This window comes from Salvelinus sp. IW2-2015, linkage group LG15 (genome assembly GCF_002910315.2).
Source record: "Salvelinus sp. IW2-2015 linkage group LG15, ASM291031v2, whole genome shotgun sequence".
NCBI classification, from domain to species: Eukaryota; Metazoa; Chordata; class Actinopteri; order Salmoniformes; family Salmonidae; genus Salvelinus; species Salvelinus sp. IW2-2015.
In genome coordinates this window covers 46575762-46589102 of record NC_036855.1, presented here as the reverse complement: position 1 = coordinate 46589102, position 13341 = coordinate 46575762, and the positions used below count along the sequence as shown (strand labels likewise).

General features: G+C 44.9%; 1 protein-coding gene across 1 annotated transcript in view; it reads left to right on the top strand.

Moving 5' to 3' along the window:
* LOC111973984 (low-density lipoprotein receptor-related protein 4-like) overlaps positions 1–13341 on the top strand; it is a 255830-nt gene that overhangs the window by 134104 nt on the left and 108385 nt on the right. The window contains 4 exon segments of the mRNA XM_024001464.2: positions 1741–1782; positions 1785–1856; positions 11002–11115; positions 11365–11481. Of these exon segments, the coding sequence (XP_023857232.1) occupies positions 1741–1782; positions 1785–1856; positions 11002–11115; positions 11365–11481 (345 nt within the window).

Genomic DNA, 13341 nt, shown 5'->3' with positions numbered 1-13341 from the left:
GTTGTGACCAGTTTTTGTTGGTTATGCTGTCATAGTTGTGTCTAGGCGGGACATGTGGGGGAGGGAATGTTGTCCCCTCCAGGTAGGTGTTTGTTCCTCTGTGTGCTGAGGGTGTCAGGTTCTTGTCCAGTTCTGGCATTTAGGTCGCCACAGACTTGTACATGTCCYTTTCCACCCCCTCTAGGATGGAGAAGCAGTCATCGTTAAAGTATGGGGATTCTATTGGGGGGATGTAGGTAGCACACATGAGGACATTTTTGTCTGTTGAGATAATTTCCTTATTAATTTCTCGCCAGATGTAAAATGTTCCTGTTTTGACTAATTTAATAGAGTGGGTTAGGTCTGCTCTATACCACGTTAGCATACCCACTGAGTCTCTTCCCTGTTTCACACCTTGTAGTTTGGGGGATGGGACTACCAGCTCTCTGTAACCTAGAGGGCAACCAGTGGGTCCGTCTCCTTTATACCATGTTTCTTGTAGGATGACAATGTCTGTATTTCCAATTTCTTCTCCCCTCTCTCTCTCTCTCTCTCTCCGCCCTGTCTCTCTTTTTTGCTTTCTTTATCTTTTTCTCTCTCTGTTAATAATACAGGACCCATACAGGACTATATGGGTCAGTGGGGCTTTCCTCACCCAGTTACTCCATAATGCCTCTGACACACACACACACACACACACACACGCACACACACACACACACACATTATTCATTCATAAATCACTCAGTCAGTTCAGACTTCATAGCTGGCTGCCGCATGGGCTGCTTTACTCAGTGACGTCATGCATTTTTCATGTAGTCCATGTTGGACGGTCAATATTTCATACTTCATATCAACAGGCATGCACGTGTGTGTGTTTGTGTGTATATATTAGTGGCCTGAAGGCCCACAAGAAAGATAACTCTTCTGCTTCTTCTTCCTCCTCCTCTTCCTCCCCTTCTCCTTGTGGTAATTTCATTATCTGTTGATGACAAAGAGCCAGTCATTCTGCGATGGGTATAGTGGACTCAGCGGATATGCAGTTAGTGAGGAATGCACTGAGTTTTGGACTCAGGGAACGGACACATAGAATAGGATATGGAGGATAATAAATAACCAACCTCCTCTCCATCCAGTGTATTTCCCTGCCATCACCTTGCTTCTTTCCTATACTTTCTTTTCTCATTCTGTCTCTGTCTTTTAATTGTATTGCTATATACACTGAGTATACCAAACATTAGGAACACATTACTAAACAACGTGTCGTGAGCGTTCCCCAGGGATGCTGGCCCATGTTGACTCCAACACTTCCCACCGTTGTGTAAAGTTGGATGGATGTCCTTTTGTTTGGAGGACCATTCCTTATACATACAGGAAACTGTTGAGCGTGAAAAACCCAGCAGCGTTGCAGTTCTTGACACATGCCGGTGTGCCTGCCTTTTGTCTTGCCCATTCTCCCTCTGACTGGCACACACACACACAGTCCATGTCTCAATGCTTAAAAATCCTTCTTTAACATGTCTCCTCCCCTTCATCTACGCTGATTGAGGTGGATTTAACAAGTAACATCAATAAGGGATCATAGGTTTCACCTGGATTCACCTGGTCAGTCTATGTCATGGAAAGAGCAATGTGTTCCTAATGTTTTGTATACTCTGTGTATTGGCTGTGACCATCGGGCCATGTTCGCTATCATGCATTTGTGTGTGTATGCTCGGGCTTTGCTTCGGCTGTGTTAATGGCTGGTGTTTTCCTCTGTAGTGCTGCCCACCTGCTCTCCACTGGACTTCCACTGTGACAATGGAAGTGTATCCGCCGCTCCTGGGTGTGTGACGGGGACAACGACTGTGAGGATGACTCTGACGAACAGGACTGTCGTAAGTCACCACACACACACACGCACACACACACACCACACACACACACACACACACACACACACACACACACCACACACACACACACACACACACACACACACACACACACACACACACACACACACACACACCACACACCACACACACAACGTTACCTGTCACCACATAGCTTGATAGGGGGTAAAAAAAAATCCCTAAAGGAATAGCAATGTCATTATTTGTTGGCTAGCTAGGCTACCAGTTAGTCTTTACTGTTGACTAACCCCATTCCATACAAATTTGGGTAATTGTGGCATTCAAACAAGGCTGCAATGAAAACGAATGGGACTGTAGCGACTGTGTTGGCATCAAAATCCAGGGTGTGAACTATGTTTCTATTCAAGTGTTGATTGACATGATAATGGCCCGATAGTATTGGAGAAAAGTTGAAAAAATGGACCCCGCTGTACAGTAAATATTGACGTGTCATGACGTAACGTACAGTGCGCATAATGCAACTCATTCTGTGTCGTATAGCCTCTCTCCACCAGGTGTAGCGCTTCTCTCAGATTAAAAACAAGAAAGGGACAGGGACAGAGTAAGGGCGGATACTTAGTCAATTGTACAACTGAATGCATACATTTTTTGCATCATCACTGCCAGCCATCATGACTCTCAAAAGCTGCTACAGCAGCTGTTTACTTCTGAAGATAACTTTAGCACCTCCCTTTAAACCTGATTCAAATTCGACACAAACCTTCAAGTAGGCATGTTAAAACTTCTTATGGCTGCGATCCCGTTACCGGGATCAACATCCGGGGAAATTTCAGAGTGACAAACTAAAAATACAACGTCGTAACATTAAACATTCTTAAAAATGCAAGTGTCTTACATCCTTAAGACATGCCACTGGCTTTGAGTAAAGCCATACTTAACACTACACGTCAGCAACTACAGCAACTGAAATGATTGCAACACTTAACAAAGAGTTGTAGTTCGTTTCGGAATGTGTAGCAAGGAATAAGTTAGTATTTCCAAGTATTTCCAAAACTAAAAGCATTGTATTTGGGAGAAATCATTCACTAAACCTCAACTATGTCTCATAATGAATAATGTGGACATTGAGCAAGTTGAGGTGACTAAACTGCTTGGAATAACCCTGGAGTGTAGTAAACTGTAATGGTCAAAACATATTGGTACAACAGAAGCTAAAATGGGGAGAAGTCTCACCATAATAATGCGCTGCTCTGCCTTAACACTATCAACAAGGCAAGTCAGAGGATGGTAGACGCAGGATGGCGCCGGAGAAGATTGTTTGCTTATTTGCGTTGTTTGTAACTTATTCTTTTACTTATTTTGTACATAATGTTTGCCGCTACCGTCTCTTATAACATCTAGACATCAGGACTGCGATTACTCACCACGGACTAGCAGAATCCTCTTTTTCCGTTCACGACTCTGAYGAGCCCGACGTGACTTCCTCGGGAACWGGCCCCGATCCCCGTGATCTGCGTGAAGAGGAGGCGGAGGAAGAGGGGCCGAAGGTCCGGCTGCCTTCTGAGAATTCACAGGTGATCGAATAAACCCCTACTTCCCTCCATTCTGCTAGCAAACGTGCAATCTTTGGACAATAAAATCGCAGAGTAACGCGGAAGATTAAACTACCAACGGGACATTAAAAACTGTAACTTTTATCTTATGCTTCACGGTGTCATGGCTGAACGACGACAACGTCAACATACAGCTGGCTGGTTATACGATGTACCGGCAGGATAGAACAGCGGCGTCTGGTAAGACACGAGGTGGCGGTCTATGTGTTTTTGTAAACAACAGCTGGTGCACGATATCTAAAGAAATCTCAAGCTATTGCTCGCCTGAGGTAGAGTTTCTCATGATAAGCTGTAGACCACACTACCTACCGAGAGAGTTTTCATCTGTATTCTTTGTAGCTGTTTACATACCACCACAGTCAAAGGCTGGCACTAAGACAGCGTTGAATGAGCTGTATTCCGCCATAAGCAAACAAGAAAACACTCACCCAGAGGCAGCGCTCCTAGTAGCATGGGACTTTAGTGCAGGGAAACTTAAATCAGTTTTTCTTATCAGTCTTTTTTTTACTTCTATTTTTTATAGGTATTTTTTTTAAACTGCGTTGTTGGTTAAGGGCTTGTAAGTAAGCAATTCACTGTCAGGTTGTATTCGGCGCATGTGACAATTAGATTTTATTTGAAATGGTCTGTATGCTCTAGAATATCATAAACATGTCATGTAAAGATATCCCCTGATATGGATCCTTTTCGTCCAGTACGGGGGGGTGGGTGTGTGCTGTGCCTGTGTGTGTGTGTGTGTGTGTGTGTGTGTGTGTGTGTGTGTGTGTGTGTGTATATACACACACACACTCCCATTAGGGAGGTCACTGCTCCCATGGCAACCACACCTTACTCTGGGGATGACCTTTTACCTTACCGTTCACACGCTTTCTCCTGTTGCCTGGGGGAACACTTTGTGTGTGTGTGTGTGTATGCATTTGTGTATGCATGTGTGTGCACGTGCCGGGGAAAGAAACTGGAAAAGGCTTCAGCTGGCTGGCAGCAGTAGAAAGGCATCGAGAGAGTGGGAGGGTGTGAGTGAGGAGTGTGTGTATTTATACACTCATATTTATATCGCCATGTACTTACACACGTCAGGAATTGGTGCATATTTATACTTACATGTACTTATATGCTTCATCCCAAATGGCACCCAATTCCCTATATAGTGCACTACTTTTGAGCAGAGCCCTATGGAATAGGGTGTCATTTGGGAAGCAGACATACACAGGGCACTGATGTTTCCCTATCCACTCCAGCTGTCAGTGTCAGAGTTGTTTCTGGGTTGAGATGTAGTTAGTGGTCAGACTAAATGAAGACTTTGTCCTACTGCTTTGATCCAGAGTGACTCACTGGGTTGAAAGTGTCCAATATAATCCATGTAGAGGCTGAGTATTTCCATTGGCCTGATCATACTGCTATATACCCTGTTACCAGTGTAGTGAGTGGAAATGTATGCCGGGAAATTATTTTCAACTATGCTATGGCTCTTGAGGGAGACTTCAAAATAATGTTCTGGATTAATTTAAATATTTTTAAATGCTTAAAGGGATTTATAAGTTTGCGCGTGCACACACAATCACAACTGTCTATTACAATAATATGTCACAATAAGTACCCTGTGGTTGAGATAGATTTCAGTCCACACACCTCCGCACCCATTAAGTCATTATCAGAGATCACCACATAGATCGGAATGAGAAATTTGGTACGATTCATTTCCAACTCCATGGATTGAATTTCCTGAATTTCTGGAGATGGAATTGACCCAAGCTAACCCTGCCAACTTGTAGCTCAGTTCATCCTTTTTTTCTAAATTACTCGTTAGATGGAGGTAAGCTCTCTCTCTTTCTCAGATTCTCTCGTTCCCTCATTTTTCCCCCAGATAACTCTGTATAGAGGTGGGCTTTCTTTCTCTCTGATTCTCTTTCTCTGATTTTCTCTCACTCGCTCCGATTCTCTCATTCCCTGCTTCCCTCTCTCCTGTCTGACCCATATTTCAGGAGCAGACATAGATCCCATCCTGAAATGGGGAGGTCCGTCTGCCGCGAGCCACCTATTAAAAAATTTGTTCATCTCTCGTGCCCCAGCCCCGTAAAATTTCCCCCTCCGTCGCTCCTCGGCCTACTTATAATTTCAGCCTTTTTTTCTCTCTGTCTTTCTGCCCCCTCCCTAGTTTCTTTCCCCCCACTGTTGTTGTTTTATTCCATTATTTAAAGAGAGAAAGGAGAAAGATGGGGAGAGATCCGTCATGCTCCACTTGAGCCTATGCGACTTGTCAAAAGTTTTCAGACAACAAAAACTGGAAAAAGAGACGTGTGTGTGGTGGTGGTTGTGTGTGTGTGTGTGTGTGTGTGTGTGTGTGTTGTGTGTGTGAAAGTGAGTAGCCGAGTGAGTGTGCCGGTATGGGTGTGTGTGTTCCTACGTTCATATCATGTTCTTGTTTGTTGTTCAAACATTCAGCAGAGACACCCATAACTACATATTCACAGTTTTATCCACACAAATCAAATCAAATGTATTTATATAGCCCTTCTTACACAGCTGATATCTCAGTGCTGTACAGAAACCCAGCCTAAAACCCCAACAGCAAGCTATGGCAGGTGTGAATCACGGTGGCTAGGAAAAACTCCTAGAAAGGCCAAAACCTAGGAAGAAAACCTAGAGAGGAACCAGGCTATGAGGGGTGGCCAGTCCTCTTCTGGCTGTGTGCCGGGTGGAGATTATAACAGAACATGGCCAAGATGTTCAAATATTCATAAATGACCAGCATGGTCAAATAATAATAATCACAGTAGTGTCGAGGATGCAGCAAGTTAGCACCTCAGGGTAAATGTCAGTTGGCTTTTCATAGCCGATCATTAGAGTATCTCTACCGCTCCTGCTGTCTTCTAGAGAGTTGAAAACAGCAGGTCTGGGACAGGTAGCACGTCCGGTGAAACGTCAGGATTCCATAGCCGCAGGCAGAACAGTTGAAACTGGAGCAGCAGCATGGCCAGGTGGACTGGGGAAGCAAGGAGTCATCATGCGAGGTAGTCTGAGGCATGGTCCTAGGGCTCAGGTCCTCCGAGAGAGAGAAAGAAAGAGAGAAAGAGAATTAGAGAGAACATACTTAAATTCACACAGGACACCGGATAAGACAGGAGAAGTACTCCAGATATAACAAACTGACCCTAGCCCCCGACATAAACTACTGCAGCATAAATACTGGAGGCTGAGACAGGAGGGTCAGGAGACACTGTGGCCCATCCGATGATATCCCCCGCGACGAGGGCCAAACAGGAAGGATATAACCCCACCCACTTTGCCAAAGCACAGCCCCCACACCACTAGAGGGATATCTTCAATCACCAACTTACCATCCTGCGACAAGGCCGAGTATAGCCCACAAAGATCTCCGCCACGGCACAACCCAAGGGGGCCGCCAACCCAGACCTAGGTTAGAATACTATTCAGAGCTTCTGCTCTTTTTTATAACCTGTAGGTAGGTAGGACTGGAGTCTGATGGGATAGTTCACAACTTCTGCTCTTTTCTATGTCAACTCATGGGATGAGAGGAGGATGCAAGGCAGGCAGGGGCAAGGAGGGAAGGCAAATCCTGAAAGTGCATAGGTACTACTCAAGGAAACATAAAACGTGTTATAAAATTAATATATTTCGTTTTATTTATTTTTTCACACACACACAAACACACCTACCTCAAAGCATAATGACCCTGGTAATGAATCACAGTGACCGTTCATCTCTAACCTCTGCCTGCTCTCTGACTGATGATCTGCCTAAGGACACGTGACTTCTGAACTTTCTGGTTTAGGAATTAGAGGGAGGGAAAGAGGGAGACAGATGAGAGATTCAATTAAATTCTACTAAGTGTGCCAAGTGAGTTTTTGGAATGAGATTCAGCCATAGAGTTATAGTTTAAAGACTAATCTAGGGGCTAGCTTTGTCTTCTGCTCCCGCTCCGGGTCCTTCTCCTACTCTGTTGCATCTGAATAGGAGAGGGGCGAGAGTAATCTTAAATAAAAATACTACTATATCTCGTCTTTTCTGTTCTGAGGACTCTGTTGGGTCAAAGCACAGGAAACCTGTGTGTGAGAAAACAAGAGAAAGAGATGAGAGGTAGTTGATTCGGGTCACGTTCCGTCTCAATAGTCACTGAGGTAGGAAGTACAGTCTCAATGAAAAATACTCATTTTATCCTCAAACATATCTGTGGCCGTCCCTTTTTTCCTGTCTACTCCTCTGAACTACCGTCACATTTGTAAGTGGGTTTCTTTGACTGAGCGTCTGTATGCATTTTATTCGCATGCATTTTATTCGCAGTCCATGTATAAGTGAGGTAGATTTAATAATTAGTTAACCTTCTAAGGCAGCAACCCCCCTCTAACTCACACACACACACACACACACACACACACACACACACACACACACACGCACAGAAACAACACGCTTAAAATAATATATCACTCCCGGGCTGGGGCTATTCAGGCAGAAATCATGGTACTTCCTTCTGATACTAACCTGTTTACCTGGCCCTCCTTTAGCCAGGACTATTGTTTTAGTGGAACTAATGATAACGTCAGAGAAATTATTGTAAGGAGGTTTTGGGGGGTTGTTGTGCTGGATGTGACAATGTATTTTAGATCAGAGATTAACCATCAGTGTGAAGATGGCGGTGGAAGAAATGGCAGCCGTTTTACGGGCGCCTAACCAATTGTGCTATTATGTGGTTTTTTTCATGTTATTTGTAACTTATTTTGTACATAATGTTTCTGCTACCGTATCTTGCGTTAAAAAAAAGCTTCTGGGTATCAGGTCAGTGATCACTCACCTCGGATTAGACAAAGATTTTTTCTGCAACAAGCAGGACGCACAGGATGTACTTCAGACACCCGACAAGGCCAATATCCCCGTCATTGGCAGGAGAAAGAGACGCAGGTATAGAGGACACAGGGCGAGGTGCCTTGTAAGGATCCGCCAACGGCGAGTGTGAAATCTGCCTTTACCATCAATATTACTTGCCAAAGATAGACGAGGTACGATCACGAATATCCAATCAACGGGACATCAAAAACTGTCATATCTTATGTTTCACCAAATCATGGCTGAATGACGACATGGATAACATTCAGCTGGCGGGATATGCGCTGCACCGGCTAGATAGAACAGCACACTCCGCTGTATAAGGAAATAAGCAAACAGGAAAACGCCCACCCAGAGGCGGCACTCCTAGTGGCTGGGGACTTTAATGCAGGGAAACTGAAATCAGTTTTAACTCATTTCTATCAGCATATTAGATATGCAACCAGAGGGAAAAAAAACTCTAGACCACCTTTACACCACACACAGAGACGCATACAAAGCTCTCCCTCGCCCCCCATTTGGCAAATCTGACCATAATTCCATCCTCCTGATTCCTGCTTACAAGCAAAAACTAAAGTAGAAGGCACCAGTGACTCGGTCAATAAAGAAGTGGTCAGATGATGCAGATGCTAAGCTACAGGACTGTTTTGCTAGCGTAGACTGGAATATGTTCCGGGATTCCTCCGTTGGCATTGAGGAGTACACCACATTAGTAACTGGCTTCATCAATAAGTGCATCGATGACGTCGTCCCCACAGTGACTGTACGTACATACCCCAACCAGAAACCATGGATTATAGGCAACATCCACACTGAGCTAAAGTGTAGAGCTGCCGCCTTCAAGGAGCGGGACTCTAACCCGAAAGCTTATAAGAAATCCTGCTACGCCCTCAGGCGAACCATCAAACAGGCAAAGCGCCAATACAGGACTAAGATTGAATTGTACTACACCGGCTCCGACGCTCGTCAGATGTGGCAGGGCCTGCAAACTATTACAGACTACAAAGGGAAGCACAGCCACGAGCTGCCCAGTGACACGAGCCTACCAGATGAGCTAAATCACTTCTATGCTCGCTTCAAGGCAAGCAACACCGAGGCATGCATGAGAGCATCAGCTGTTCTGAACGACTATGTGATCACTCTCTCCATTGCTGACGTGAGTAAGACCTTTAAACAGGTCAACGTTCACCAGGCCGCTGGGCCAGACGGATTAGCAGGACGGTTGCTCCGGGCATGTGCTGCCTAACTGGCAAGTGTCTTCACTGACATTTTCAACATGTCCCTGATTGAGTCTGTAATACCAACATGTTTCAAGCAGACCACCATAGTCCCTGTGCCCAAGAACACGAAGGCAACCTGCCTAAATGACTACAGACCTGTAGCATTCACATCCATAGCCATGAAGTGCTTTGAAAGGCTGGTCATGGCTCACGTTAACACCATTGTCCCAGAAACCCTAGACCCACTCTAATTTGCATACCGCTCAACAGATCCACAGACGATGCAATCTCTATTGGACTCCACACTGCCCTTTCCCACCTGGACCAAAGGAACACCTACGTGAGAATGCTATTCATTGACTACAGCTCAGCGTTCAACACCATAGTTCCCTCAAAGCTCATCACTAAGCTAAGGACCCTGGGCCTAAACACCTCCCTCAGCAACTGGATCCTGGACTTCCTGAAGGGCCACCCCCAAGTGGTAAGGGTAGGCAACAACAGATCTGCCACGCTGATCCTCAACACGGGAGCCCCTCAGGGATGCGTGATCAGTCCCCTCTTGTCCTCCTGTTCACCCACGACTGCATGGCCAGGCACAACTCCAACACCATCATTAAGTTTGCTGGTGACACAACAGTGGTAGGCCTGATTACTGACAACGACGAGACAACCTATAGGGAGGAGGTCAAAGACCTGGCCGAGTGGTGCCAGAATATCAACCTATCCCTCAACGTAATCAAGACAAAGGAGATTATTGTGGAGTACAGGAACAGGAGGATCGAGCACGCTCCCATTCTCATCGATGGAGCAGGTTGAGAACTTCAAGTTCCTTGGTGTCCATATTACCAACAAACTAGAACGGTCCAAACACACCAAGACAGTCGTGAAGAGGGCACGACAAAGCCTATTTGTCGAATGGGTGGGTCCTCAGATCCTCAAAAGGTTCTACAGCAGCAACATCGAGAGCATCCTGACTGGTTGCGTCACTGCCTGGTACAGCAACTGCTCAAACTCCGACCGCAAGGCCCAGTACATCACTGGGGCTAAGCTGCCTGCCATCCAGGACCTCTGTACCAGGCGGTGTCAGAGGAAGGCCCTAAAAATTGTCAAAGACTCCAGCCACCCCAGTCATAGACCGGAGCGCAAGGTCTCGGACTAAAAGGCTTCTCAACAGCTTTTATCCCCAAGCCATAAGACTATCCATTGTTGGTTAAGGGCTTGTAAGTAAGCATTTCACTGTAAGGTGAATACCTGGTGTATTCGGCGCACGTGACAAATAAACTTTGATTTGATGGGAGGTTGTGCACTGGAGTTTAAAAGACGGCTACTTTTTTCTGTATGAATGTAAGAGAAATGTTACTAAGCGGTTTTGTGCGTGCATGCGTGCGCCAAAATATTAGATTCTTACATCATACAAGTGGTGTATAGGATGTTGTTTGTGTCATTTGTCCTTTGATTGACATCCCGTCTCTCTCGCTTTGTCTGTAGCTCCTAGAGAGTGTGAAGAGGATGAGTTCCATTGTCAGAACGGCTACTGCATCCGCAGCCTGTGGCACTGTGATGGGGACAATGACTGTGGGGATAACAGTGACGAGCTGTGTGGTGAGCTACACACGCACAAACACACACATGCACACCATACATTCACTCCTACAGTATACACATACATTCAGAAATGTATTGTCTTTGTCACAACTCAATCCGTTGACTATAATAACTCAATATCTCTCTTTCCCTCTCTTACTTTCTCTCTCTTTCTCCCCTCTATCTCTCTCTCTCTCTCTCTCTCTCTCTCTCACTCACTCACTCACTCTCTCACACTCACTCTCTCACACTCACTCTCTCACACAGACATGCGTAAGTGTTCCGATAAGGAGTTTCGCTGTACAGATGGGAGCTGCATTGCTGAACACTGGTACTGTGATGGAGACACTGACTGCAAGGACGGATCAGACGAGGAAAACTGCCGTGAGTTGCCCTGTGTGTGTGTGTGCTTATATTTGTCCTGTTTCACACATGTACAAGAGATGGAGACTGTCTAAAAATGAATAAATCCAAAACTGAGGAATTAATCCAAAACTAAAGCTTAAACACAAAATAAAGATGTTTATTAAAACATCCTGATGCCCAAAAAATCATCAGTGCATAAATGAAAGGTGAAAACAAAACACAAACGTTTCGGCCKCAGGCCATCATCAGTGTAAATTGTCCAAAACGGGCCAAAACGTTTTTGTTTTCACTATTCATTTATGCACTATGAATTTTTTGGCAACCATGCTGTTTTAGTAATTGCATTCAAGCCTCAGTTTTGGATGTATTCCTTTTTTCTACAGTGTGTGGGTCTCCGTCTCTTCCAGTATTCTTCTTTTGACTCCTACACACCTGGAACAGACACTATTCAGTATTAAGGACCATCAGACTCGTATTATTTATACGCATGTTGTGAAATGGAAATGTTTAGTTTTTTTGCATATCCCAACACCTCCTGAGACACATACTGTACGTGTGTGTCCTCACTCTCTCTCTTCTCTCTCTCTCTGTTCTCTTTCTCTGGCGAGGGGGATTTCAATAGTATAGATAAAGGATTGGTAGMAGGATTTCAAAGGGCCTCACACAGGTGTACAGTCGTGGCCAAAAGTTTTGAGAAAGACACAAATATTAATTTCCACAAAGTTTGCTGCTTCAGTGTCTAGATATTTTTGTCAGATGTTACTATGGAATACTGAAGTATAATTACAAGCATTTCATCAGTGTCAAAGGCTTTTATTGACAATTACATGAAGTTGATGCAAAGAGTCAATATTTGCAGTGTTGACCCTTCTTTTTCAAGACCTCTGCAATCCGCCCTGGCATGCTGTCAATTAACTTCTGTGCCACATCCTGACTGATGGCAGCCCATTCCTGCATAATCAATGCTTGGAGTTTGTCAGAATCTGTGGGTTTTTGTTTGTCYACCCGCCTCTTGAGGATTGACCACAAGTTCTCAATGGGATTAAGGTCTGGGGAGTTTCCTGGCCATCCATGGACTCAAAATATTGATGTTTTGTTCCCCGAGCCACTTAGTTATCAGTTTTGCCTTATGGCAAGTTGCTCCATCATGCTGGAAAAGGTATTGTTCGTCACTAAACTGTTCCTGGATGGTTGGGAGAAGTTTCTCTCGGAGGATGTGTTGGTACCATTCTTTATTCATGGCTGTGTTCTTAGGCAAAATTGTGAGTGAGCCTACTCCCTTGGCTGAGAAGCAACCCCACACATGAATGGTCTCAGGATGCTTTACTGTTGGCATGACACAGGACTGATGTTAGCGCTCACCTTGTCTTCTCCGGACAAGCTGTTTTCCGGATGCTCCAAACAATCGGAAAGGAGATTCATCAGAGAAAATGACTTTACCCCAGTCCTCAGCAGTCCAATCCCTGTACCTTTTGCAGAATATCAGTCTGTCCCTGATGTTTTTCCTGGAGAGAAGTGGCTTCTTTGCTGCCCTTCTTGACACGCAGCTAAATCAACTTTAGGAGACGGTCCTGGCGCTTGCTGGACTTTCTTGGGCGCCCTGAAGCCTTCTTCACAACAATTGAACCGCTCTCCTTGAAGTTCTTGATGATCCGATAAATGGTTGATTTAGGTGCAATCTTACTGGCAGCAATATCCTTGCTTGTGAAGCCCTTTTTGTGCAAAGCAATGATGATGATGGCACGTGTTTTCTTGGAGGTAACCATGGTTTACAGAAGAACAATGATTCCAAGCACCACCCTCCTTTTGAAGCTTTCAGTCTGTTATTCGAACTCAATCAGCATGACAGAGTGATCTCCAGCCTTGTCCTCGTCAACA